Below are 27,677 nucleotides of genomic sequence, written 5' to 3' on the forward strand. Positions count from 1 at the left end.
TCCCGCGTCTGCGCCGCCGGAGCCGGGCGTCTCTCTCTCGCGTCTGCGCCGCTGGAGCCGGGCGTCTCTCCTCCAACTATATGGTTCTATCTGGGGGTGATGGGAGACAGTGACACCTGAAGTGTGTTACTTATGTCCAGTCTACTCCATAATCTCATTTTCATTGCTGTCACTGCAGAAGAGCCTGCTTCACAAAGATGAGGTATTGAAAATGGAAGCAGGCTCTCCAGTGCTTTTTGCAGCAATCTCAGGACATTCCTCCTCGACTTTAATCCAGAATATATGGAGATTTGAAGTTGTCTCAAACGTACTTTTAAGGCCACTGTCATTTGCCATCTCAAGCCCTTGATCCTCTTATAGCATGAACAAGCTGGCTTATTCACAAATGGGTCATGGATCCATTCCTTCCCAGTTTGGGGGTCTTTTGTGGTTGGGAAGTAATGTTCAAATTCTTTTGAAAGTTGAGATAGGTGATCACGCATCAGCTTGGAGAAAGAAGACCCTGGATCAGTCTCTTTCAAAATCTCTGCTAATGTTTGAAACATGTCAACAATCCTCATGTTCACTCATGACCCTCACAATTCCAGTTTAGCTGTGAATGTAGCTACTTTGTCTGCCAGCTGAACACGGTTGTTGTTCTCTCCTGAGATGATGGACTGAGTTCCTGGAACAGGTTGAACAGGTTTATCGACTCATTCTGTGTCACTGAAATACGCTGCCAATGGTGACTGTTTTTCTAAAAGAAATCACTAGAACTGTTCTCATAACTCAAAAACTCTGGCCAGCAACCTACCTTTAGAAAGCCATCTCATCTCTCTGTATAAGTCTTCTCTTATGGGATGAGATGCTTTGGGTTCAAATGGATGCTTTGCGTCCATCCCCTCATAGAGCTACATGAAGAGACCTGAGTTAAAGGCATGTACTTTAACGTGGTTGATAATTTTAATCACATCCTGCAAAGCATTGTTAAATTCAGGTGACTTTTTCCAGCTGGCCAGTGCATAGATTCATATTCAGAAGGGAACTCTTTGACCTGAGAAGTGAAACCAGAAAGTCATCTGGTCATGGCAACCACTTCATCTGTGCATGGAACAACACAAAATGACCAATTCAGTTTTCCTGATATGTAATCATTCAAATAATGCTCAAAATTCTCCAAGCCAGGCTTCAACAGTACATGAACTTTGAACTTCCAGATGTTCAAGCTGGTTTTAGAAAAGGCAGAGGAACCAGAGATCAAATTGTCAACTTCTGTTGGATCATCAAAAAAGCAAGAGAGTTCCAGAAAAGCATCTACTTATGCTTTATTGACTATGCCAAAGCCTTTGACTATGTAGATCACCACAAACTGTGGAAAATTCTGAGAGAGATGGGAATACCAGACCACCTGACACATCTCTTGAGAAATCTGTATGCAGATCAGGAAGCAACTGTTAAAACTGGACATGGAACAGCAGACCGGTTCCAAACAGGAAAAGGAGTACATCAAGGCTGTATATGTCACCCCACTTATTTAACTTATATGCAGAGTATATCATGAGAAACACTGGACTGGATGATTGCTGGGAGAAATAGCAATAACCTCAGATATGCAGATGATACCCCCTTATGGCAAAGTGAAGAAGAACTAAAAAGCCTCTTGATGAATGTGAAAGAGGAGAGGGGAAAAGTTGACTTAAAGTTCAACATTCAGAAAACCAAGATCATGGCATCTGGTCCCATCACCTCATGGCAAATAGATGGAGAAATAGTGGAAACAGTGACAGACTTTAGTTTGGGGGGCTCCAAAATCATTGCAGATGGTGACTGCCGCCATAAAATTAAAAGACGCTTGTTCCTTGGAAGAAAAGTTATGACCAACCTAGAGAGCATATTAAAAAGTCGAGACATTACTTTGCTGACAAAGATCCATCTAGTCAAGGCTATGGTTTTTCTAGTGGTCATGTATGGATGTGAGAGTTGGACTATAAAGAAACCTCAGTGCTGAAGAATTGATGCTTTTGAACTATGGTGTTGGAGAAGACTCTTGAGAGTCCCTGGGACCGCAAAGTGATCCAACCAGTCAATCCTAAAGGAAATCAGTCCTGAATATTCATTGGAAGGAATCATGCTGAAGCTGAAACTCCAATACTTTGGCCACACCTGATGTGAAGTACTGACTCCTTGGGAAAGACCCTGATGCTGGGAAAGACTGAAGGCAGGAAGAGAAGGGGACAACAGAGGATGAGATGGTTGGATGGCATCACCGACTCAACGGACATGAGTTTGAGCAAGCTCTGGGAGTTGGTGATGGACAGGGAGGCCTGGTGTGCTGCAGTCCATGGGGTCACAAAGAGTTGGACACAACTGAGCGACTGAACTGAACTGAATCATTCAAAGGTTTGAATAGTTCTGCAGCTGTGGTGTTGGTCAGCAGCAGAAGTGCACATAATATATCCTCAAGCGCACCCTCCAAACAAGCACTGTTGCCTTGATGCCAACATTGGCACACTTGTCAGTGTCAGCATTGCGTGCCACTGTGACTCATTGATCCTTTCTAACAACTGAGCCTCAGCATCCCCTGCTGTTTCATCAATTCATCTAGTTATGGTGCCAGTTATGAAAGAGGAACATGTGCCACCATTTGAACTGCAGCCCCTCCTAAAAGTTCATGACAAATGTCCTTAGCAGCAGGCACGATGAACTCTTTAGCAAGAGTAAAGTGCTTCTTCGCTTTACCAATGCAGTTAGCCACTAAGAAAGATGCTCTCAGTGCAGACACATTGGACAAAGTGATGGCCTTCAATAATTGTTTCTGTTCTTCATGTTCATGTTTTTTTTTTTTTTCTCTTTTAAAAGACTCCAAAGTCTTGTCTTTTAATGCAGGGTGCTTGGTCTCCATGTGGAGAAGTAGTTTTGAAGGTTTCAGGGCTTTGTTGTGTAGCCAGTCACCACATATTATACAAAGCAGGGTTGGGGAATGTGAATCACCTGTTGCAACAAACCCATAATTTAAGCTGGACTCTTGGTATTTTCTATTCAGTTCAGTTCAGTTCAGTCGCTCAGTCGTGTCCAACTCTTTGCGACCCCATGAATCACAGCACGCCAGGCCTCCCTGTCCATCACCAACTCCTGGAGTTCACTCAAACTCATGTCCATCGAGGCGGTGCTGCCATCCAGCCATCTCATTCTCTGTCATCCCCTTCTCCTCCCACCCCCAATCCCTCCTAGCATCAGAGTCTTTTCCAGTGAGTCAGCTCGTCACATGAGGTGGCCAAAGTATTGCAGTTTCAGCTTTAGCATCAGTCCTTCCAATGAACACCCAGGATTGATCTCCCTTAGAATGGACTGGTTGGATCTCCTTGCAGTCCAAGGGACTCTCAAGAGTCTTCTCCAACACCACAGTTCAAAAGCATCAATTCTTTGGTGATCAGCTTTCTTCACAGTCCAACTCTCGCATCCATACATGCAGTTTTCTTTTTGTTTGCAGTCTTAGAGGCTTCTGCTGTCTCATCACTGGGTCTTTCCCAAGCTCTCTAGCAACATTTGTTTTTTTACTCATTTTGACTAGGGTTAGCTTCCAGGCTTCGGAGAAGGCAATGGCACTCCACTCCAGTACTCTTGCCTGGAAAATCCCATGGGCGGAGGAGCCTCGTAGGCTGCAGTCCATGGCGTCGTGAAGAGTCGGACACGACTGAGTGACTTCACTTTCAAATTTCACTTTCATGCTTTGGAGAAGGAAATGGCAACCCACTCCACTGTTCTTGCCTGGAGAATCCCAGGGACAGGGGAGCCTGGTGGGCTGCCGTCTATGGGGTCGCACAGAGCCGGACACAACTGAAGTGACTTAACAGCAGCAGCAGCTTGCAGGCTTACCAAAACTGTGACTGAGACAAGTGTTCAGTGCAGGAAAGAGCCATGGATGGGAGGGGTAAATAAAATAATGAGTGGGCCATGCACAAACTAAAATAAGTTGGATTCTGACTTAAAGCCTGCCACCAGTTGCAACTTGTCACTTGCCACTGTCTGATAGGTTTTGATATGAGTCTGCAAGCAATTGATTTATTATGGTCTCTGTGCAGTCAAGCCTGTCTAATGGTAATCTGTATTTGTAACCACCCCCCAGTGCTAGCATCACCACCTCAGCTCCACCTCAGATCACTAGGTATTCAGGTCTCACAAGGAGTGTACAACCTAGATCCCTCACATGTCCAGTTCACAGTAGGGTTTGCACTACTATGAGAATCAGATGCCACTGCTGATCTGATAGGAGATGGAGCTCAGGCAGTAATGCAGGTGATGGGGAGCACCTGTAAATACAGATGAAGCTTTGCTTGCTTGCCTGTTGCTCACCTCCTGCTGTGTGGCCCGGGTCCTAACAGGCCATGGCCCAGTACCAGTCTGTGACTCGGGCATTGGGGACCCCTGGTATAGAGGACAGTTTCCTCTACATGGTGATTCAGGGACCTAGGCTCCTTCCCTCCCATTCCTTTCAGGTCTTTGAATCCTAAACCAGCAGGTGGGGAAGGAGAGGGTAGAAAAACACACTTGCTTCTTAACTGTCTTAGCCCAGAAGTAATACACATCACTTCTGCTCACATTCCATTGGTAGCCTTGGTCCCATGTTTGTTCCTAGATGCTGGGAAATATGCCCTTTGGTTGGGCAGGTCCTTGCCAGCAGCAGCTTCACTTTATGGCAAGGGAGTAGGAATTCCTGGTAGACAGCTAGCCCTGGTTCTGCTACAGGAGTAGGGTTCTGTTTTGAATTTGTCTCTAGCCCCACCTCCCAGCAAATGGTCTTGTTTCCAGAGAGAATCTTGAAGGCAGCAGTCCTAATTTCCTAGTTTATTGCCTTGAGGCAGAGTAGGCAGAGTCCTACTTTATTGCCTGTAATAATTTTTACAGGTAGCTAAAGAGGCCTCAACTGCTGAACAAAGCTTCAGTATCTCAAGGAGCCAGTGCCCACAGCCAGCAGGGACTAAAAGAGATTGCAGGAGTCTCAGAAAGAGAAAACAGGAGAGCAGTTCCTGATTTTGAATGAGAAAGCACGGGAAGGGTGGAAGAGCCAAAGAATGCCCAGTAGTGTTCCCAAACAAGGAAGGAGGCCACCACATACTGTTATTTCTCTGGTAAATATTTGACTGGATGTTTGTTTTTCTCTGAGGATTTTTGGATGATGTGACAAAAACTGGGCAGAACATCAGAATATCAGAAGCACTCAAAAAGGAGGCCAGAGAAGCCCAAAGAACAATTCAGAGAAGCAGATTGCTCACCAGGGTGGCAAGTAGTGCTTTTCCACCAAGATGCTTCCCCCAAATGCAAGGTGAGTTATCAGGGCCCAGCTTGAGACAAGTCATGCTGGACAACAGCATTTCCTGGCAACTGTCTTCTTTTTTAATTAAAAAAGTATTTTTTTTTTCTTTTAACTCTATTGTTAAAAAAGTATTTTTTTAATTAAAAGAAGTACTTTAATTGAAGTACAGTTGATGTACAACATTAGTTACGGTTGTACAATGTAGTGATTCATAATTTTTAAAGGTTATACTCTATTTATAGTTATAGAATATAGACTATATTCCATATGAAAGTGAAGTCACTCAGTAGTATCCGACTCTTTGTGACCCCATGGCCTGTAGCCTACCAGGCTCCACTGTCCATAGGTTTTTCCAGGCAAGAGTACTGGAGTGGGTTGCCATTTCCTTCTCTGGGGGATCTTCCCGACCCAGGGATTGAACCCAGGTCTCCTGCATTGCAGGCAGACGCTTTACTGTCTGAGCTAGTAGGGAAGCCCTATATTCCCTATATTGTACAATATATCCTTATAGATTATTTTATGCGTAACAGTTTGTACCTCTTAATTTCCTACCCCTGTTTTGCCCCTCTCCCCTTCCTTCTCGCCACTGCATGCATGCAGGCATCAAGTCATTTCAGTTGTGTCCAACTCTTTGCAACCCTATGGACCATAGCCAGCTAGGCTCCTCTGTCCATGGGATTCTCTAGGCAAGAATACCAGAGTGGGTTGCCATGCCCTAGGTTCTTTATGACTAATGCTACCTGTGAAGCCCTCCCTCTCACCACTGGTAACCACTAATTTATTCTCTGTATCTATGGGTCTGGATTTTTGTTGCTGCTGTTGTTGTATTCACTAGTTTGTTGTATTTTTTAGAGTCTACGTATATGTGATATCATATGATATTTGTCTTTCTCTGTCTGACTTATTTCACTTAGCATAACTTCCAAGTCCATCCATATTGTTGCAAATGGCAAACGTTTTGTCGTTTTTATGACTGAAAAGGATATCTTCTTTATCCATTCATGTGTTGATAGACACTTGAGTTGCTTCCATATCTTCGCTATTGTGTATAATACTACTACAGACATTGTGGTGCATGTATCTTTTCAAATTAGTGTGTTTGTTGTTTTCAGATATATACCCAAAAGTGAAATTTCTAGGTCATATGGTAGTCTATTTTTAGTTTTCTGAGAAACCTGGTGACTGTCTTTGCTATTGGTGATTCATGGAACTGGGAAGAAGGCATGGTTTATGTAATTTGGCAGCTGGCACTGAGCAAAGAACCACAGATAGGTTCTTGGGTCAGTGAACAGATTTCAGTTTGTCTTCATTCTGAAGTTACAGACTAGAGTGGGAACAGCCCAGAGGATCTGGGTTTGGAACCTGACTCGGTAGTTTCTAGTAGATCTTAAAGCCTCCGTTTCCTCATCTATTAATCAGTTTCCTCACCTATTAACCCCTGTTCTAACCCACAGCTTTGTGAAAATCATATGAGAAAAGAATATGAAAGGCATTTGAGAGCTGTAAAGTCATGTCTAGATGTCATGAATTAAGAATTCTCACTAAACATTTCATCTTAAATGATTCTAAAACTAAAAAAGACTACTAAAAAAGTAGAACCATTGCTCCCTGGTATCAGGAGATTCTCTGTTTAGATTGTTGCAAGATATTATTGTGGGAAAGGAAAAAATAATATTTCCTCTGTTCTTCTAGGTTCTTGACCAAGATACTCCTATAATAAAAAAAAGATTAACAGGAGATACACAAAAGTTTATTAACATGTATACCTTCTGTATGGCTCCCCAGGTGGTGCTAGTGGTAAAGAACCTGCCAGCTAATGCAGGAGATGTAAAAGGCACAAGTTTGATTACTGGATCAGGAAGATCCCCTGGAGGAGGGCATGGTAACCCACTCCAGTATTCTGACCTGGAGAATCCCATGGACAGAGGAGCCCGGCAGGCTAGAGCCCATAGAATGCACAGAGTTGGACACGACTGGAGCAACTTAGCACGCATGCACACGTGTACCTCCTGAATACATGGGAGATACCTAGGAAAACTGAGTTAACGCTCCCAAATGACTGAAGTTGTCACCCTAAATACCATCTTCAGCTAAAGACAAAAAAAAGATGTTAGGGTGAGGGGGTTATAAGAAGTTATTAGGAAAAGCACAGTAAACAAGGGTAAGGTTATAAAAGAAATAAAAATGAATGGTGCTTTTTAGGACAGTTAAGAATGGAAGGGAACAAAAAAATAAATGGGCCTTTGTCTTCTTCGATCACCCATTTTTCGCATGGTAACTGCCTGAACTTGCCAGGCATGGGTGAAAAGACTTCCATACACTCTCTCCAAAAGGAGGGTAGCTACCAGATGCAGACCATTCTTCTCTGAACAGTAAGCTCCAGTTGAAGGGGTAAGGTCAGGCAAAGGAGAGTAAACAGAGATCTGGACACCAGAGGAGGAAACAGGGAGGCCCTGGGAGAAGATGGAACAGAGAACCAGGCCAGAGACGAAAGGCCAATCAGTAGCTCATCCTAAAGTTATCATAGTCTCCCTCTGACTGGTGTTCTCTGAGGATCCAGTGAGACCTTGGTGATGAGGGTTCTTTATAAACTGTAAAGCTCTGTTATTTACTACAGTGCTCTGCTCAAGACAGGAAAATTCTTGCAGTCCTTCTGCTCTGGGAAAGAGCTCTGTTCCCAACTTGGCTGAACTGATTCTGTCTCTCTGAGTCAGTTGACCAGCTGGTTAAACAGTGGAGCCAAGACACCCAGCCAGGAGTCCAGCTCCTTGGATCTGTGGCTCCTGTGTCTCTCGATAATGTCAGACCCCACATCCAGGAGGGACCCCAGGGTCTGCTGCTTGGAATACTCCACTCCCACCTCATGAAACAGCATCTGTGGGAGGCAGTCATAGGGAAGGTGGAAGCAGGCCTGAGGCCCAGCAAGCATGATACTTCTCAGTGAACAAATCACCATTCCTACCCATTCTCTAAGGATCTAGGAAAGTGCTGGCATCCCATCCATTCTACAGATAAAGCAACCAAGGATTCAGCAGGAAAAATGATTCACCCCAGCTGACGAGGTTTCTAACTCCAAATCCCAGGCTTTTCCTCTGGGTAGATCTGAGGACTCCTATGTTCATGAAAACAGTCCATACACACCCTCTGATGGAGGTTACCAACGAGAGCTGATCATTCCCAGCTGTACATGCGTGCGTGATCGGTCACTTCAATTGTGTCTTCATACTTGCTACCCCGTGAACTGTGGCCCTCCAGGCTCCTCTGTCCATGGGATTCTCTAGGCAAGAAGACAGGAGTGGGTGGCTATGCCCTCCTCCAAGGGATCTTCCTGACCCAGGGATCAAACCCGAATCTCTTGCATCTCCTGCATTGCAGGCAGATTCTTTACCTACTAAGTTGCCTGGGAAGCCCCATCCTAGCTGTACAGCAAGGTCCAGATGAATGGGAGTAGTCATGGCAAAGAAGAAAACCGATTTGGACACACAGAGAAGACAGACAGCGGCCCTGGGGAAAAAATGGAATCAAAACGGGGTATCAGTGTGTCTCTCATTGTACAACTTCCCCTGATTCTCAGAGCTTCACTGAAAGCGACAGACAGGGACAGAGCAGCAGGCAATAGAGAGAGAACGGACAGAAAGGCACATGGGACTGACTCTGGGAAAGCTGTCAGAGGCAGCTGCGGGGGGATGCAGACTCTGCTGCTCCCTGGCTGGGGAAGCTTAGAAGTGTTTCCTTACCTTCTGGTGCTTCAGTTTTCTCATAGGTGAAATGGGGTGATGATAGTACCTCTCACAGGGCTATCATGAAGCTGAAATTAGTTCATAAAAGCATATCCTTGAGGGATAGCTTGGCATACTGTAGGCCCTTGAGAAAGGTTAACTTTCCATCTATCCATTTAGGAAGCGTTAGTGGGCACCAGGGTTTCCCTGGAGGCTCAGACAGTAAAGATCTGCCTGCAACTTGGGAGACCTGGGTTTGATCCCTGGGTTGGGAAGATCCCCTATAGGAAGGCATGGCAACCCATTCCAGTATTCTTGCCTGGAGAATCCCATGGAAAGAGGAGCCTGGTGGGTTACAGTCCATGAGGTTGAAAAGAGTCGGACACAACTGAATGACTAAGAGCATAGTGGGCACCTGTCGTTGCCACATGCTGGGTCAGGAGCCGAGCACATGAGAAGAATGAGGAAGGTCCCTGCCCCTAGGGAGCACCTCCTCTAGTGGAGGATGCAGATGTATGAAGACTTTTCCACAAAATGTCTCCCTGCTGTGATTGTGGACTGAGTCCCAAGCAGTCCAACTATCTCAGTTCACAAGTAACCAAACCAAGACCCTGGGCTCATCTGAGACTAGGAAGCCACGGCACTTTTAGGAGCAGGGCTGGGTGGGCTCCAAGTGGTATTTCCTGGCCAGGTGCCTTTACATGAGGGCCTCAGGGGAGGCTGGCGGCTCTGGAGGACAGAGGGGCCACTCTGGGCAAGATTGCTGTGTTCTGCCTGCCCCGCCCCCCAACCTGTAGCGTGGAGTGGGACACTGATCACGGGGCCAGGTGTGCAGAGCACTCAGGCTACTGGTTAACCAGGTGAAGGACTTCAGTCCACTGTGTGATCAGGAACCCAGGGCAGGGGAGTCCCAGACACTCCCTCACCTAGCAGGAGGCCAGGGACACCAGGTCAGCTGCCCGTGGACATGCACTGGACTGGAGCTGAGGGGGCACTCAGTCTGGAGAGGCTGACCCCAGATGCTCTGAGGACAGAGGAGCAGATAGGGTCTGGCATGAGGAGGTAGAAACAGCCAGTGAGAATCCCTCTCCAATCCAAGAAAGAAAACTTTTCTTTGGTCCAAAAGCAGGGAATTGTACTGATAGAATAGATTATTACAATTTACAAATAACAAATATACAATGATCTTTCTCGCAAACTGCACAGACCCAATTAAATCTCACAGAATGCTTTCATTGATTTTTGCCAGAACTCTTGTATATGTAGTCAATCTGTCATTGACCCATGTGTTTATTTCCGACGTGAGTGTTGGTTGTTATATTTATTGACATTAATGAGTAAGACAAATGTGCAACAGTGGAACAAGGTGTGAGTCAGAATTTCATTTGTCAGAAACTCCTTTTTGGATGAATGAGATAAGAATTTTAAATTCTAGAAGAATATTTCCTTTTTTTTTTGCTATTCATAATGTAATGGCTACAAACATGTTTAAATTTAATCTGCCTTGTTAACATTTTCTCTGTCACTTTCTAGACAGTCTCAGAACATAAGTAGTAGTGTAGTGCTCCCCCCATCTCCCTGGTATAAATACTCCCAGCCTGGCTGATTTCGAGCTAATGATGTGATGTCGCTGAATGGAGGTGTGAAGGGAGGCACGGGAGTATCACAATTCGTAACACAGGGTTTTCATCCTGCACATATAACCTATGTAGATCACCTCCAGAGATAAATCACAGCAAAAGGTAGCAAAGTAATTAGGAGGTGATGGGTTTTCAGGCTTTACTACTTTCCTTTTTAATAATTTATTAAATTATACATTTGAATATTTTAATTTTTACCAGTGGTGGTGCTTACAAACTGGCTTGCACAATTCCTGATAATGTGACAGTCCTAAGCTGGTAAAAGCCAGCTTGAGCATACTATTACATCTGCCTCCAGCTCCAGGCAGGACTAGGAGGAGGCTGTGTGTTAGGGGATTGAAGGGATTCACAAAGGTGGGGCTGGGCTGACCCCAGAGACCCTGGCACACAGGCTGCCTCATTACTGGAGGCATCACATGGACAGGCATGCTCATGCACACACATGCACACACACAAACACACTTCTTCCTCCTTTTCAACCCTTCTCTGCACTCAGCAGTGGGAACCAGTTCCCTTTTTTCTGCCCCCAGGGTAGCCAGTGTCACACTTACAGAGCACCTTGAGCTGGATTTGAAATAACCTGGGCTTTGTGACGTTTTCTGTTCACTGGCCCTCTGGTCCTCAACTTCCTGAGGGAAATTCCGATGGAATTTAACAAACATGCCCAAATCCTGTCTGTGCCAGGTGCTGGGCTGGATTTGGGATCAGAGATGAGTCAGCCACATCCCGGAAGGTCAGCGAACTCTTGGAGCTCTGAGGAGCCACGTGAGCTAGCAGCAGGGTCTGGGAGGATGGTGTCATACAGCGGTGCCTGGCTCCCAGCCTCGCCTCCTCCTGGGCCAGTTAGGAAACCTCTCCTGGCTCCAGTTCCTCATTTTGAAAAGGAGTTACTACAATCTGCTACTTGTAAAGACTATTTAAGATAATATAAAATAGCAGAATTCCTAAGAAGATAGTGATACACAATAAAGTGACATCAATCGATAAAAGCTATTATCATATGTTTGATGACCATAGGGTGATAACATTAGGACCAAAGGAAGCAGGACTGTGGGTCACAGAGACACTGAACTGCCCGCAGCAGGCGATCAGCACAGGAGTGTCAGAGAAAGAAGTTAGGAATGCAGATGACCTGTGCTCTAGGTGTACCAGTTCTGTGTCATTGCTTGGACTCATCCTCATTACTTTTAATTTTCAATCTTTATTTTTTATTTATTAAACAATTTTTAACTTTTCTATCTTTTTAATTAATGAAAGATTTATAATTTATACCCCATCATAGAACAAATCTTGCATGTTTTCACTTTATGCTGATTCTCGGGCAGCTTCCCTTCAGAATGGTGTCTTATTGCTCTGGGACCTGAGCAAAAAACCTCCAGTCTTTTCCCTGATTACAGAACCCAGTCATTCATTCAGCGTATGTTCATTGCTGTCTATTTTGTGTAAAGCACTGTTCTAAGCAGTTGTCAAGCACTACATCTATACAGTACCCTTGGAAAATTCAGGAAAATCACTTTTAAAAAGTAGAATGGGCTCAAATCCCACTACACAGAGATAATCACTCTTCACAACTTGGGATCGCATTGTTTTATTGTATGTTTCCCTTAACAATATATTACAAACACAGTTCCAAGCTGTCATCTGCGGAAATTAGATTTTCTACATTTGGGGGTGCTGTTTTGTGGTTCACCCCTCAACAGATCTGCCCCAACAGCCCTGGACCCATTAGGAAGTAGTGTGAGTCTCAGAGACCAAGAAGGGGGTCTCAGTGGCCTTCTAACTTGGGCTGACCCCAAATCAAGGTCACCTGTTCATGCTGGAGGGGACGCATAGATAGAGCCCTTATTTAGAGAGCTCCACTCTCTACTCTCTCTGAGCTCACCTGCTTCTAGCCACTGCCAGACTAACTCTTGTCTCAGCCCTCCAAGCAGGAGACAGGTCCAGCAGTGGACCTGTGCAGGCAGAGTCACCCCACTGAAAGAGATCTGTGGGTCTGTATATTCTGACATGAGAAATTGCCCTTCTTTAATAAAAATCTTTCCCTTTCTTTTATTGATTAAATGAAGAAATCAATCAAATCAGACAACTTTAGTCTGATCCCATTTTTGCTTGAAACTACAGGTTACAAAAACATAATTATGGAAGGGAAAAGGGCTTTTATCAGTACTTTTTACATTTGTAAATATTCTGAATATTTTACAGTAACCATATATTACATTTAAAATGTTAAGCGCACATAGGAGGGAGGGAGGGAGGAAGAATGAAATTTTTAGCATTCTAGTACATGTCCCCAGTCATCTCTCTGATTATTTCCTTAGTGTATATTTTTTTAGAATTAGAATTCCTAAAGTGGAATTGCTGTATTTTAACAGCTCTCGGTATAGATTGCAAAATTAATCCTCAGAATGGCTATATCTCCTTGCACTTTGATTACCAGTAAATGAATGCCAACTTGTCTTGACCTTCAGCAATTCTGAGTAGTATTGTCAATAACTCCCACTTTAATAGATAAGACAGGGTCTTCCCTGGAGGTCCAGTGTTGTCCTAATGGTCCGGAAGCGAGTGACGAGAATGAAGAAAGAACACAAAATCTGGTGCAATGGGTCAGGGGACCTGCAGCCTCTATTGGACTGAGGTACAGAGTCCACTCTGAGTCCAGCTTTTATTCCGAATTGCAGACTACAAGGCTTTTTTTTATCTTATCTTTCCCAAGACAGTACACTGACATAGTCCAGATCTCCTTGTTTTTACCCCAGGTCTCTCATTTTTGGGCTAGTCTCGGAAACAATCAGCAAGTGTGTCGGCAGCGTTCATGCCTGACGCTGACCCAAAGTTACAAGGTCCACGCTTTCATGATCCCAGTCATACTCCCTTCTGGGTCTGGCCTTGGGGGTTTGTAACAAGGAGATTATTCTTAAGAAAAACATGAAAGATAATCATTAACACAGTTCCTTAATATATACCGTTTTTCTAGGTGCTATTTCTGTGGAATTTCTCAAGGCTGTGAAAGTACATTGTTGGGAATTCCCGCTACATCTTCCCCCCTTTTGTTTTTTCAGGAGTAGATACGCCGCCTGAGCAACTTTTTTTTTCTTCAATTCTCGGATGGTTTTTCTCATGCATCTGAGGACTAGACACAAAACAGTTAAAAACATACATCCTGATATTATTCAGTTCAGTTCAGTTCAGTCGCTCAGTCGTGTCCGACTCTTTGCAACCCCATGAATCACAGCACACCAGGCCTCCCTGTCCATCACCAACTCCCGGAGTTCACTCAAACTCATGTCCATCGAGTCGGTGATGCCATCCAGCCATCTCATTCTCTGCCGTCCCCTTCTTCTCCTGCCCCCAATCCTTCCCAGCATCAGAGTCTTTTCCAGTGAGTCAACCCGTTGCATGAGGTGGCTAAAGTATTGGAGTTTCAGCTTTAGCATCAGTCCTTCCAATGAACACCCAGGATTGATCTCCTTTAGAATGGACCGGGTGGTTCTCCTTGCAGTCCAAGGGACTCTCAAGAGTCTTCTCCAGCACCACAGTTCAAAAGCATCAATTCTTCAGTGATCAGCTTTCTTCACAGTCCAACTCTCACCTCCCTACATGACCACTGGAAAAACCATAACCTTGACTAGACGGACCTTTGTTGGCAAAGTAATGTCTCTGCTTTTTAATATACTATCTAGGTTGGTCATAACTTTTCTACCAAGGAGTAAGCGTCTTTTAATTTCATGGCTGCAGTCAGCATCCGCAGTGATTTTGGAGCCTAAAAACATAAAGTCTGACACTGTTTCCACTGTTTCCCCATCTATTTCCCATGAAATGATGGGACCAGATGCCATGATCTTTGTTTTCTGAATGTTGAGCTTCAAGCCAACCTTTTCACTCTCCTCTTTCACTTTCCTCAAGAGGCTTTTTAGTTCCTCTTCACTTAGTAATCCTCCTCCTAAGGTTTTAATCCACATCATGGGGTTAAGTTTATGTAAGCTTTCCTCAATTTCTTCAAATAAATCAGTTTCTTGGAGTAATTGTAAGTGAGCATTCTGCATATTAGAAATAGTAGCCATAATTGGGAAATATCTAAGGATAAATTATTATGAACATGTCTTCTCAAATGTTTAAATAATTGATCCCAAGTATATGCACTTTGATTATATTTGTGAGGTGTGACACAAAATGAAGAGATATTCCAATCACACTTAAGATGAATGTGTAATTTAAAATTTTGTACTTTGTCCCCTAGTAGGAGAACTTCATTTTCTAAATCAATCAATCGTTCATTAATTTCTTGGTCTATGTGGGTTTGACTTCCTCAGGCAGAACTTGCATCTTGGTGCCACTGCTGTACAAATGTAGTCCTTTGTATAGTTTAATGCAGTGCCACTCCAGCTACTGCTGCGGTCAGGGCTATAGTGATAATTCCCACAATAGCTGCTATAAGGAGTCCAATAAACTTTTTGGAACGTTATAGTACTTCTTTATAACCTTTAAAAGAGCATGTGTTTCAGTAGAGCCTTACCCAAGGTCTGATTTGATTTACTGGAAGCCATATTCCCAATCTCCTTCTTAGTATAACAAATGAGTGATTAGAATTATAAAGTGAAGAATTTAAGCAAGTATATAATTTGCAGTCCTGGCAAGAAAGTTCTTGTATACTTCCATTGATAGAAATTGTTCCTTTCAAGAGCACATAAGAATCTCTCACGCAAGACTGAATATAAAATGTCCAGTTTGTACTGGTATTAAATGTCAATAAAAAATGAGTTTTATCAGAATAATGTCCATCCCAAATTTGGAATTTTTTAACACTTAAAGCCAGTCTCCAAATCTCTCCTTGCCCTCTTCCATTATCCAATTGTGGGAAGGGGGTGACATGCCACTAACATGCCATATAATTGGATGATCTGAATGAGTGGTAATAGTAGTATGGTCAAAGACTTTCTGCACCTGCCAATGCAGCCTTTTGTGGACTGCAGGACTGATTTTGATGAGAGCAATTAGAGACTGCATACCCCTTAGGGGACCTCCTCCTCCTCCTAAGTCACTTCAGTTGTGTCCAACTCTGTGTGACCCCATAGACGGAAACCCACCAGGCTCCCCCGTCCCTGGGATTCTCCAGGCAAGAACACTGGAGTGGGTTGCCATTTCCTTCTCCAATGTGTGAAAGTGAAGTCGCTCAGTCGTGTCCGACCCTTAGCGACCCCACGGACTGCAGCCTACCAGGCTCCTCCATCCATGGGATTTTCTAGGCAAGAGTACTAGAGTGGCTTGCCACAGTCCCAGACAATTCCATAGGAACCATTAATCAAAATTACTCCCTCAGTTCAATAGAGGTCAGGTCCCCTGACCCATTGCACCAGATTTCCTGTTCTGTCTTCATTCTCGTCACTTGCTCTTGGACCATTAGGGCAACAGTCCGGTGGCTAATATTCCATGCTTCCAATGCAGAGGACCCAGGTTCGATCCCTGGTCAGGGAACAAAATCCCACATGTCCCAACTTAGGGTTGACATGCTGCAGCTGAAGATCCCATATGCTGCAACAAAGACTGAAGACCCCGCAAGCTGCAGCTAAGACCCTGTGTAGTCATGCAAATAGATAAACATTAAAAACAGGTAAGGCAGCATTTCATCTTAATTTCTCCTTTTATTACTAGTTGAAATTTTAAGAATTTATTGAATATTTGTATTTCTTCCCTTGCTGGTGGTTTACTATTCTTTGGACAGTTTTGTTCTTGTGGTGTTTCAATTTTGGTCTTTATTTCATTTTTTTTCTTTTCCTGTGGTTTGCTGGAGTGATTGAATTTTTATTTCTTCATATTCACTTTTTAGTACATTGATTTGCTTTCCATTTATATCCTTCTGGTAGCTAACTGTGGACTTTTAACGTACTTACTTAGAATTATATTTTACTTATAAATCCCAGAAAAATAAAACAGATTTCTACACCATCCTCCTAAACATGACAAGAACTTGGTCTTCATTTCATTTCCCTTTATATCCACACGTGTTCCTACCCTTCCATGTGAGGTATCATCTGGTAATGCAACTCCAAATTGACATTTCAAACATTTTATTTCACAATAATGACTTATCTAGATATTTCCCCCCTAATTCCTCCATTTGTTGTTGCTTTTAAATCCTTCCCCTTCCTCCTAGATTCGTTTTTCTTCTTGAGAATTTTCTCCAGTATTTCTTTTAGAACAGGTCTTTTTGAGTCCTTGTGTTTCTAACAATGTGTGTGTTAATATATGTGTGTGTGTGTGTGTGTGTGTGTTTAAAATTCTGTGCCTGGGAATAATGGGAAGTTTTGCTAATTTATTTGCTTATTGTGACTTTTTGCATCCCTCTACTTCTAACTGTGGTGTTGGAGAAGACCCTTGTACCGCAAGGAGATCTTGAGAGTCCCTTGTACCACAAGGAGATCCAACCAGTCCATTCTAAGGGAGATCGATCCTGGGTGTTCATTGGAGGGACTGATGCTGAAGCTGAAACTGCAATACTTTGGCCACCTCATGCGATGAGTTGACTCACTGGAAAAGACTCTGATGCTGGGAAAGGTTGGGGGCGGGAGGAGAAGGGGACGACGGAGAATGAGATGGCTGGATGGCATCACCGACTCTGTGGACATGAGTTTGAGTGAACTCCGGGAGTTAGTGATGGACAGGGAGGCCTGGCGTGCTGTGATTCATGGGGTCACGTAGAGTCGGACACGACTGAGCGACTGAACTGAACTGAACTGAACTTCTTCCTAGGGGGCTTCCCTGGTGGCTCAGTGGTAAAGAATCTGCCTGCAATGCAGGAGATGCAGGTCCGATCCCTGAGACAAGAAAATCCCCTGGAGAAGGAGATGACAACCCACTCCAGTATTCTTGCCTGGGAAATCCAATGGACAGATGAGTCTGGCGGGCTACAGTCCATGAAGTCACCAAGAGTTGGACATGGCTTAGCAACTAAACAACAATAATAACTTCCTCCTAGGTTCATTATTCTTGTGGACAATTTCCTCTACACTGTGTCTCAGAGAAGTTGTGTATTAGCTTCGTTTCCTCAGGAGTAAGCACCTCTGTCTGTTGAATTGTTGGCTCCCTTTCATAGTGTGATCTTTCTTCATGTTTGAGGTTCTGGATTGGGTGCTTATCTTTGTGATAGAGCTTTCCACTGGGATATTTCTTTGGGGTGTGGGTGGCAGCTTTGCAGCAGTTAATACTAAAGTGTGCTTTCAGTCCAGCAGGGTAGAGGTGGGATGTACCGATAGATGGGGTACCTCAGCAGCTGATCTTCATCCAAAGAGCAAGGTCCCTCCCAGGTGCCACCTGTGATCTGGGGCACTGCTTTTTCTCTCTGACACTTGAATACTATTCCCAGAGAGATAAACTCCTTGTCCCTGGCTGACCAGCATGGTGCGAGGACACTTGGGTCTGTGGCCCCCCAACTCTTCATTTTGTGGTCTGTCAGCAGCCCCCACCTGTGTCAGCCTCTTGCATGTGGATGCAGAGCACTTTTTTCGTGGTCACAGTCTGTAGCCATGCTGGCTAATGCTTTTTCTCTTTGATCTTGTCCTAACTGCACTCCATCATTCAGTGTCTTCTAGTAGTTTCTGTGTACCTATAGACTTCTTTCCTGCTTTCAAATTTGGCTATTTTTTCCTTTCTTTAAAATTTTGAGGCTTTTGTATAGGATGGGGAGATTGATGTATGTACTCAGTTTACCTTCCAAAAAATGGAGTTCTGACTTTTACAGTTGTATCACATTCCTAACAGCAGGAGTCCCCACCACCACTACCCCACCACTTCTAGGATATTTCAGTCCTATGGTTTAGACATCACCATGGAGTACTGGAATTGCAAAGGATTTCAAGGAAATATGTTATGCTCTGGCTTCCCATGTGGCAGTAGTGGTAAAGAACCTGCTTGCCAATGCAGGACACAAGAGATGCGGGTTCGATCTCTAGGTGGAGAAGATTCCCCGGAGGAGGGCATGACAACCTGCTCCAGTATTCTTGCCTGGAGAATCCCATGGACAGAGGAGGCTGTCAGGCTGTATATGGTTTATGGGGTTGCAAAGAGTCAGACACGACTGAAGTGACTTAGCACCCATACACACATGTTATGTTCATGGGTTCCCCTGAGAAGTGCTCTTCCCTGAGACTTCTGAGGGGAAAGCTGGCCAGGAGGGAAGTCTGGGGAATGGTCAAATGGACGCTGCAGGAGTCAGGCGCAGAGTGAGCAAGGATCTGGAGGGTGAGCATGAGCCAAGGTGGCGCAGTGCAAGTCAGAGTGGCGAGAAAACTGTGCTGGGACCCCAAAGAGGAGCAGGTCCCTCTCAAAGAGAGGCCACAAGCCTGCTGTCATGTGTTCCAGACATGAGACCCCAGCAGCCCTGTCCTGCAGGCTGTGAGGTCTGGAAAGGACAGAGTACATAGCCTGTCGTCCAGATGACTGCTGTCCTGCCCCAGTAGCCCAGCAGTGAATCAGAGTGAGCAGATGCTTCATGACCTCTGATTACAAAAAACATGTCAAAAGACTGCTTTCCTGTGAAGTTTCTGGAGCTTAAGTCTCAGGATCTCTCACTTTCAGGACCCTACCAAGGCTCTGGGAGAGTGGGAGGCACCTTGGTTAACTGCTTACATGGTGATGTGTTTTTTTTTAAATATGAGCAGGTAAGATATTTTTGTAGTTTTATTTAATAATAATTATTATTATGTAATATTAAATAATAATAATATTAATAAGCTTTGGGCTCCAAGGAAACCTGAATCTGTTCTGGACTATGTCACCAAGAAAAGAAGGAATTAAAACCAGTTAGTAGGACAGTTGTATAGATAATTAAGCTGAAGAAAGAGTTATGAAAGAAGATTAATCCACTTAGAGAAGACACATCACAGGTGAGCCGCACTGACTCAGAAAGTGACGTTAAAAAAGATCAGATGATCTCAGTGGGCTACGAGTCAAATTCCTGACAGTGATGCTCCAGGCTGAAGGGTCAATGACCACAGAGGTGACTGATGATGTGAATGAGTATTTTGGCTGTTTTTCAGGACCAGGCAGCTAAACGGCACTTGTGACAGCTCAGTGGACATGGAGCTCTTCCTCCATTACTCCCTCATCCCATCAGTAAGTGAAGGCAGAGGAGGGTCAGTGAGGGGAGAGAAGGGGAGCTGCCCCCCATACACAGGCTTCCACAGGGGTCTGAATAGGACAGCAGAGACTTGCTGACTTACATTATGTACCAAAAACATAGGCAGAAGAAGGCTTTGAAGGTCCCAAGGGTCAGGAACACTGACTTGTAGGGAAGTCAAAATAGGTTTTTCTGAGTAAGCAATGCTGGAGCTAAGGTTTGTTGGAAGATGTAGTAAAGAACATTTCAAGCAGAGGAGAGCTTGTGCAAAGGCTCCATGGGGGCAGGGAACATGGAGAGTGTGAAGAGCTGAGAAGGCATGTGGGGCTGGAGTGGAGAATGAGGTGGAAGTGTCTGGGGAGGTGGGGCAGGGCCAGGCCCTGTGTGAAGGAGATTTGTCTTTGTTCTAAATACAATGGGGAGTAATTGGAGGATTTCTGGCTTGAGTATGGTGGGATCAGATTTATGTGTTGAAACGATCACTCTGGTTGCAAGTGGGGATCAGGTTGGAGGCAGGCAAGAGAAGAGGGAGGAAGACCAGTGAGGAGATGGGTGCAGAGGTCCAGGTGAGGTAATTTTACATCATCCTAGATGATGGTGGTCAACTCGAGATGTTCAGAAGGTAGAAGCAATAGGACCTACTAACAGGTTGGTTAGAGAGTTAAGGGAGAGAATGACTCTTCAGTTTCTGATTTGCACAGTTGGAAGGATGGTGGTATTTGCCATTCACTTGCTAAGGAAAATTAGAAGAGATCCAAGTTTGGTGTGGGTAAAGGAACAGGACAGGGAGGAAAATCATGAGTTCCATTGAAGACATACTGAATGTAAGAAGCATTCAACACATCAAAGAGAAATGCTAACTGTGTAGTTGGACATGCAATTCTGGACCAAGTCTGGGCTGGAAATTCAAGTTTGTGAGTCTTCTATGTATTTGATGGCCATGGAAAGCATGGACATGGGTAGGATCACTAAGGAAGAGAGCGTCGGGGAGTAACAGGAGTGGTCCTTGGAGTGAACCATGAGGACCTCCACATCTAGCGGCTGGATAAAGAATGATCCAGCAAAGGAGACTGAGAAGTACTGGAAGAAAACCAGAAAAGTGTGGCTGACAGAAGTATAGAGAAGAGAGTATTTCAAAGAGGAGGTAAAGGTCAATGGTGAATGCTGCTGAGAGGTCAAGCAGACCTGGCTTAATGTTTCCATTTGGGTTGAGCAACAAGATGGTAATTAGTGACTTTGACCAGCACTGCTTCCGTGGAGTGATGGCGGTAGAAGCCAGGTTAGGGGGTCGAAGAGCAAGTGAGAGGTCGGGAAATGGAGATGGCAAGTGTTGATAATTCTTGTGATACTTCTAGTAAAGGGAAAACAGAAAAGGGACATGAAGTATCAGAGAGAAGACTGAATCCACAGGAATAAAAAGCAAAGAAGGATTTGCTACCTAACAGTTATTATCTGTATTTTTTAACAGAAGAGGACACTGAGATTCAGAGAAGTTAAGTCTCCCTGCAAGCCTGTGAGTGGGAAAGAAAGATTTGAACCCAGTCCATTAAGGGCAACACAAAAGGAAACTCAGTACAAAACATTCTGGAAGCTTAAGGGTGCACACAGCCAGCTCCCTGAGCCTGGAGTCTAAGTCCTAAACATTCTGAGTGTCCTGCTCACACGCACACTCCCCTTCAGTAAGGGCACAGAGGGTCTGAGGATGAATGCCCCTTGATGGCAAACTCACCTTCTCTTCCTATAGTTTGTCATCATTTTGGTCTTGTCCTTTCTCCAAAGAAGAGAGCAACAGAGAGAGAGAGATGACACTTACCTTCTGCGGAACCGCTTCGGAATGATCATGTGAGTTGAGCCAAGGTTCATAGCTGCAGCTTGGGGTACTCTGTGTTTGGGACCCACACCATTGTTTGCCAGGCTAACTCCTAGTTACCTCCCCACCAGGAATAGCCCTGCTTCTCCCTTCCCCAATCCACCCAATGCCCAGAGAATTCAGAATGCAGCTCCAAGCCATTGTGCCCTCAGCACCTAGGGCTGCCCAGGTGTGCTTAAAACATCTCAAGGAGGCTCAGCTCACTGTAGGAAAGGCCCTCCCACATTCATCACCATGGCTACTCCAGAAAGCAGAGGGGAGAGAGTTCCCTGTCACTGGCAGCAGCAAGCTTCCTTGTTGGAATGGAGGCATAAGTCATGTCCCAGGAGAGCTGGGTGGTCCAGGCAGATTTCAGGGTCTTTCTGGCTCTACCATTCTGAATCTCTGCTCCCCTTACCACATTTTTCCTTGAGTTCTAATTTTCACATCTCTGCCTCATCACTCTGTAATTAATAATTATGTTGATGATACAGTTAGCATTTATTGCACACTGTTACCCAGGCACCGAACCATCTGCTTTAACTACATTACTCTGATGAACCCCAACAAGGTAGAGGTTGTTATCCTCGTGTGATGGATGAATAAGCTCAGGCTCAGAGAAGTGAGTCACTTGCCCATTTTGCTTGTTGTCATGGCTGCTGATGTCCTTGCTTTTGCTCCCCAGACTTGGAACTTCTCCAGGGCAGGGATTTTGTCTCCCTCACTTTAGTACCCTGAATCCACATCTAGCCCCAAGATTGGCACAGAGGGCCTCAGGATATGTTGTTGTTTTGTCGCTAAGTCATGTCCAACTCTTTTACGATCCCATGGACAGTAGCCCACCAGGCTCTTCTGTCCATGGGATTTCCCAGGCAAAAATACGGGAGTCGGTTGCCATTTCCTTCCCCAGGGCAACTTCCAGACCCACGATTGAACCCACATCTCCTGCATTGCAGGCGGATTCTTTACTGCTGAGCCACCGAGGAAATGAATAGTTCACTAATCAATAATTCCTCCCTAACTTTGGAGGTGAACTGTGGGAGTGAGTCACTTCTGGCTTCATGACTTGTTTCTCTTATTCACAGACCTCTGGACTTCCTGGGCACTTTCAGTAACCGATGGTCCTATGGAGTCGCCTTTGGGGCCACAGCCAATAAGGTCATGTTCTTGTTCTCAGAAGGTTACCAGCCCCTGTTGGTCCCGCAGTGGGCCCAAGGTACACGTGCTGCCTCACACCTGCTGGGAATTGCACCACGGAAATTCTTGCTCAGAGACCACATGGCAGGGGTTCTCTGGGGTCAGGAGACACACTTTGTGGACTGTCAGCATTCTTTTCAGCTTATTACTTACCCAAGGTCAATGTTGAGCCCACAGAGTTTCAAGGCTCTTTTGTGGGTGTTTTCTCCCAGTTAGATTCAGAGGTTGTTTAGACATAGTAGAATGAAGGCTCAGAAGGTAGGCTCACTGTCAACTACATCCCTCCTGAGTGATAGCTATGACTGCCTTCTTGCTATCAGTAAGCATTCAGATGCTTCCTCAAAGAACTGTGCTTACTTCTCTGGCCATTGCTCTGAGGCCTCTTTGTTCCCCATGCCCTGGGCTCTCCTACGGTTCAGTTATCCCTAATCTAATGACTCCCAGACCTCTCCTGTCCAATTCATTTCTCTCTCCTGGTGTTCCAGTCCTCTATGAGCAAATGCCTACAATATCTCCTTAGTTTTTAAGAGTTTTTGATGAAAATTAAACCAAAATGATACATCTCTTAGAAGTATATAAGATTTGGCAAATGTTTCTTGTTGTTTAGTCACTCAGTCATGTCTTTTGCAACCCCATGGACTGCAGCCCACCAGGCTCCTTTATCCATGGGATTTCTCAGGCAAGAATACTGGAGGGGTTTGCCATTTCCTTCTCCAGAGGATCTTCCCAATCCAGAGATTGAACCTGGGTCTCTTGGGTTGGCAGGCAGATTCTTTACCGCTCAGCCACCTGGAAAGCCCATGGCAAATGTTTCCATCTATGAAATCATTACCACAATCATCATGATGAACTCCAGAGTTAACTTTTTCCCCTTTGTACTCTCTTCTTTCCACCTGTATCTGGTCATCACCCCCAGCCTCAGACAATTATATAAATGGAATCACATGTAATGCACTTTCTCCCCCTCCCTTGGGGGAATGATCTGTTTTCTTTCACTCACCAGCATCATTATTTTGAATCCATACATGTTTAGCATGTATCAGAAATCATTCCTTTTTCATTTCTGAGTAGTGTTCCTCTATATGGAGAGACCACAGTTTGTTTATCCATTCACCAGTTGACAGACATTTGATTTATTTTCAGTTTTTGGCTATTACAAATAGAGCTGCTAAAAGGATTACAAGTCCTTGTATGTTTTCATTTTTCTTGGGTAAATACCTATGAGTGGATGTCTGGATTATTAAGACCTTGAAGTAGATTATATTTTTAAAGAAACTATCAGACTATTTTTCAAAGTTATTTTTTTCCAGTTTTGATTACCTTCCTCAGTGTATGAGAGTTTCAGTTTCTCTTTGTTCTTAACAACACATGGTCAGTCTTTTTAATTTCAGCCATTCTAATCGATGCTTTTGAACTGTGGTGTTGGAGAAGACTCTTGAGAGTCCCTTATACTGCAAGGAGATCCAACCAGTCCATTCTAAAGGAGATCAATCCTGGATGTTCATTGGAGGGACTGATGCTAAAGCTGAAACTTCAATACTTTGGCCACCTCATGAGACGAGTTGACTCACTGGAAAAGACTCTGATGCTGGGAAAGGTTGGGGGCGGGAGGAGAAGGGGACGACGGAGAATGAGATGGCTGGATGGCATCACCGACTCTGTAGACATGAGTTTGAGTGTACTCCGGGAGTTGGTGATGGACAGGGAGGCCTGGCGTGCTGTGATTCATGGGGTCGCGGAGAGTCGGACACGACTGAGCGACTGAACTGAACTGAACTGAACTGAAGAATCATGCAGTGGTATCTTATTGTGGTTTTAATTTGCACTTTTGTAATGACTAATGATGTTGAGCATATTTTCATGCTTATTTGCTATCCCTCTACCTTCTTTGATGAATTGTCGTTCAATCATTCGCCTACTTTAAAAAATTGAGTTGTTTTTTGTTTTCTTATTGTTGAGTTTTGAGAGTGTTTTTTAAAAATATAATATATAAGTGCTTTATCAGATGTATGAATCGCAAGTATTTTCACCCAGTTTGTGACTTGTGTTTTCATTCTATCGACAGTGTCTTTTGAAGAGCTGTCATTTACAATTTTGAGGAAGTCTAATATTTTCATTTTTATTTTTATGGTATCATATAAGAAATCTTTGCCTAAGCTAAAATCACTTAGATTTTCTTATTTGTTCTTTCTAGAGGTTTTAGTCTTATGGTGTCTTGCATTTAGGTCTATGATACATATTAATTTTTTGCTTATAGTGTAAGGTGTGGAATGAATTCCTCTTTCTTTTTTTGCCTTTGACTATCCATTTATTTGCAACACTACTTGTTGCAAAAACCTATTCTTTGTCCACTAAACTGCCTTTGCACCTTTGTTGAAAATTGATTGACTACACATATGTATGGGTCTATTTCTGGGCTCTCTATTTGGTTCCATTACCTGCAAGGTGTGAAGGTTCCAATTTCTCCACATCCTATCCAACACTTGCTATTTTCATTTTAAAAAGATATAGGCATTTGAGCAGGTGTGAAGTACTATCTTGACCTGTGTTTCCTTGAAAACGAATATGTTGAGCATCTGGCTGGGCCAGAACATTGTTTCTTGCCTAACGGCTCAAGGGTTCCCTCTTGTTTTCACAAAGTGATTTTATATATGTATCCTCATTCAGTTCAGTTCAGTTCAGTCGCTCAGTCGTGTCCGACTCTCCGCGACCCCATGAATCACAGCATGCCAGGCCTCCCTGTCCATCACCAACTCTCGGAGTTCACTCAAACTCATGTCCACAGAGTCGGTGATGCCATCCAGCCGTCTCATTCTCGGTCGTCCCCTTCTCCTCCTGCCCCCAACCTTTCCTAGCATCAGAGTCTTTTCCAGTGAGTCAACTCATTAGAACCGTACATTTTCTGAGTTGACTTCTTCCCTCCACTTTTGTCTGGACTCACTAGTTCCCAGCTCCTAATGTTCTTATCCTTTCCATTTTGAATTCCTACTGCCAACAGTTTCTCTGTCACCCTGGGCTTGTCCTGGGAGGGGACTTGGATATTTAGCATAGTGAGTTCATGGGTTGCAATAGATCCAGCATCTTCAGACTTGCTGCTGCTGCTGCCAAGTCACCTCAGTCATGTCCGACTCTGTGTGACCCCATAGACGGAAGCCCATCAGGCTCCCCCGTCCCTGGGATTCTCCAGGCAAGAACACTGGAGTGGGTTGCCATTTCCTTCTCCAATGTGTGAAAGTGAAAAGGGAAAGTGAAGTCGCTCAGTCATGTCTGACTCATAGCGACCCCATGGACTGCAGCCTACCAGGCTCCTCTGTCCATGGGATTTTCCAGGCAAGAGTACTGGAGTGGCTTGCCATTGCCTTCTCCGATCTTCAGACTTACTAACACCAAAGTCTGCTGATTCTCACCTGTGAATCATGACCTTCAGCACCTTGCCCGTTTTCTGCTGTTATTTCAGCTTCCATTTCCTGTGAATATCTGTTGGCAATTTTGGTTCTGTTCTTGGGCTTTCAAAGACCCTATTGTCTACTGTCTGCTTCCTCTTAATCTGATGTTGATATCAAATGGGTCTTATCACTTAGATTTGTTGTAGATGTTTGTGGGTTTATGATTTTGCTGTCTTATTCACTCTGTCTGCTTTCATGGTGGGTGAATTCTGGTAAATTTAAAAACTATGCTCTTGCAGCTTCTAACCTCACAGCAATTATTCCTTTTATATTGTCCCTTACCTGCCCATCCTCCACCACTCACATTCACAGAAATACTGACCACCCCAACCAACCATCTCCCATCCTTTGAGTGAGGAATGTCCTTCTTTTCCTCCTCCTCTCCATCCTACAAACTCCTTCTTATATTTCATGGCCCTGCTAAATGTCATCACGTCCAGGATGCCTTCCCTCATGCTCAGACCCTAGGTGAGGCCCATGACTCCCTCTTCTTGCCCTCATAGCACATTGACTATGCCTCTACTATCATACATATCACGTCACTTACTTTCCTTCTTGCCTTCCCTCTTGTACTGTAAGTGTCTCAGAGCAAGAACTTTGTTCATTCCTCTTGTGTCCTTGATGCCTGTTCTGTGCCCTAACTCAAAGCAGACACTTAGAAAGGACACCTTGCCCAATTACATTTTACTGGATTTGTTAGACCATTTCAGAACTAGTCAGTGACATCATTAATATTATCATTGCCTTAAGGGTACAATGTATCAATACAATACTGTACAAGAGGTTTTAAAACATAGGACATCCCTGCTCTCTGTGCTGCTATATACATTATGGTGCTTTACTTGCAGTGATTGTTTGTTCATTTATGTTGTCTGTTTCTGCCCATCATACTGTGAGCTAATCAAGGCCAGGGACCAAGTTGTCTTCATCTCAATAGTTAGCCCAGTGCCTGGCATGGAAGAAGGCTCTGTTACTTGAATGCATGACAGACATCCCTGCATTCCTCCTTGGGCTAATCTGGGACTTATTCACTCATCTCCCTGAGTCCTGAGATCTGTGACTGCAAGTCACATGAAGCCCCATAGCTGCCCTGAGTCTCCCCTGAGCTTGTGAGAAGAGGAACTGACATAGTCTCTGGCCCTTCTCTCCCAGCCTTTGTGCTTCTGATCGGAGGAATCGAAGTTGGCCTGTCCCACTTCCCCTTTTTCGCCTGCCTCTCATCGGAGTTTGGGCTGGTCAGCTCCGTCCTGGGCTTCAGCTACTCTCTTATCTGGTAAGATGAACTCTGCCTGCCTCCTCTCCAACAGTTTGTTTGGCCATGGCTAAACTCTGGGCAAAGTGCTGGTGGTGACCTGAGAACTCTCTTGGAGGGCACCTTGCCCGGAACTGAGGCTCAGGGTGGGTGGGTGGAATGACTGGTC

The 27,677-nt window shown here is 44.5% G+C and overlaps 1 protein-coding gene across 8 annotated transcripts in view; it reads left to right on the forward strand.

Moving 5' to 3' along the window:
* The first annotated feature begins 5,152 nt into the window (after positions 1 to 5,152).
* LOC129556837 (stimulated by retinoic acid gene 6 protein-like) overlaps positions 5,153 to 27,677 on the forward strand; it is a 52,186-nt gene continuing 29,661 nt past the window's right edge. The window contains exons 1-6 of one of the 8 annotated variants that reach the window (XM_055427089.2): positions 5,237 to 5,302; positions 19,224 to 19,306; positions 19,685 to 19,760; positions 21,509 to 21,606; positions 22,699 to 22,829; positions 27,409 to 27,529. In XM_055427089.2, the coding sequence (XP_055283064.2) occupies positions 19,275 to 19,306; positions 19,685 to 19,760; positions 21,509 to 21,606; positions 22,699 to 22,829; positions 27,409 to 27,529 (458 nt within the window). In that variant the 5' untranslated portion in view covers positions 5,237 to 5,302; positions 19,224 to 19,274. Of the gene's footprint in view, positions 5,303 to 19,223; positions 19,307 to 19,684; positions 19,761 to 21,508; positions 21,607 to 22,698; positions 22,830 to 27,408; positions 27,530 to 27,677 lie in introns of all 8 variants that reach the window. The other 7 variants (XM_088837990.1, XM_088837994.1, XM_088837996.1 and 4 more) reach the window with 7 other exon arrangements.

The sequence above is a fragment of the Moschus berezovskii genome, chromosome 7 (assembly GCF_049115385.1).
Source record: "Moschus berezovskii isolate FMDL1 chromosome 7, NW_MosBer_1.0, whole genome shotgun sequence".
In the NCBI taxonomy this organism is placed as follows: Eukaryota; Metazoa; Chordata; class Mammalia; order Artiodactyla; family Moschidae; genus Moschus; species Moschus berezovskii.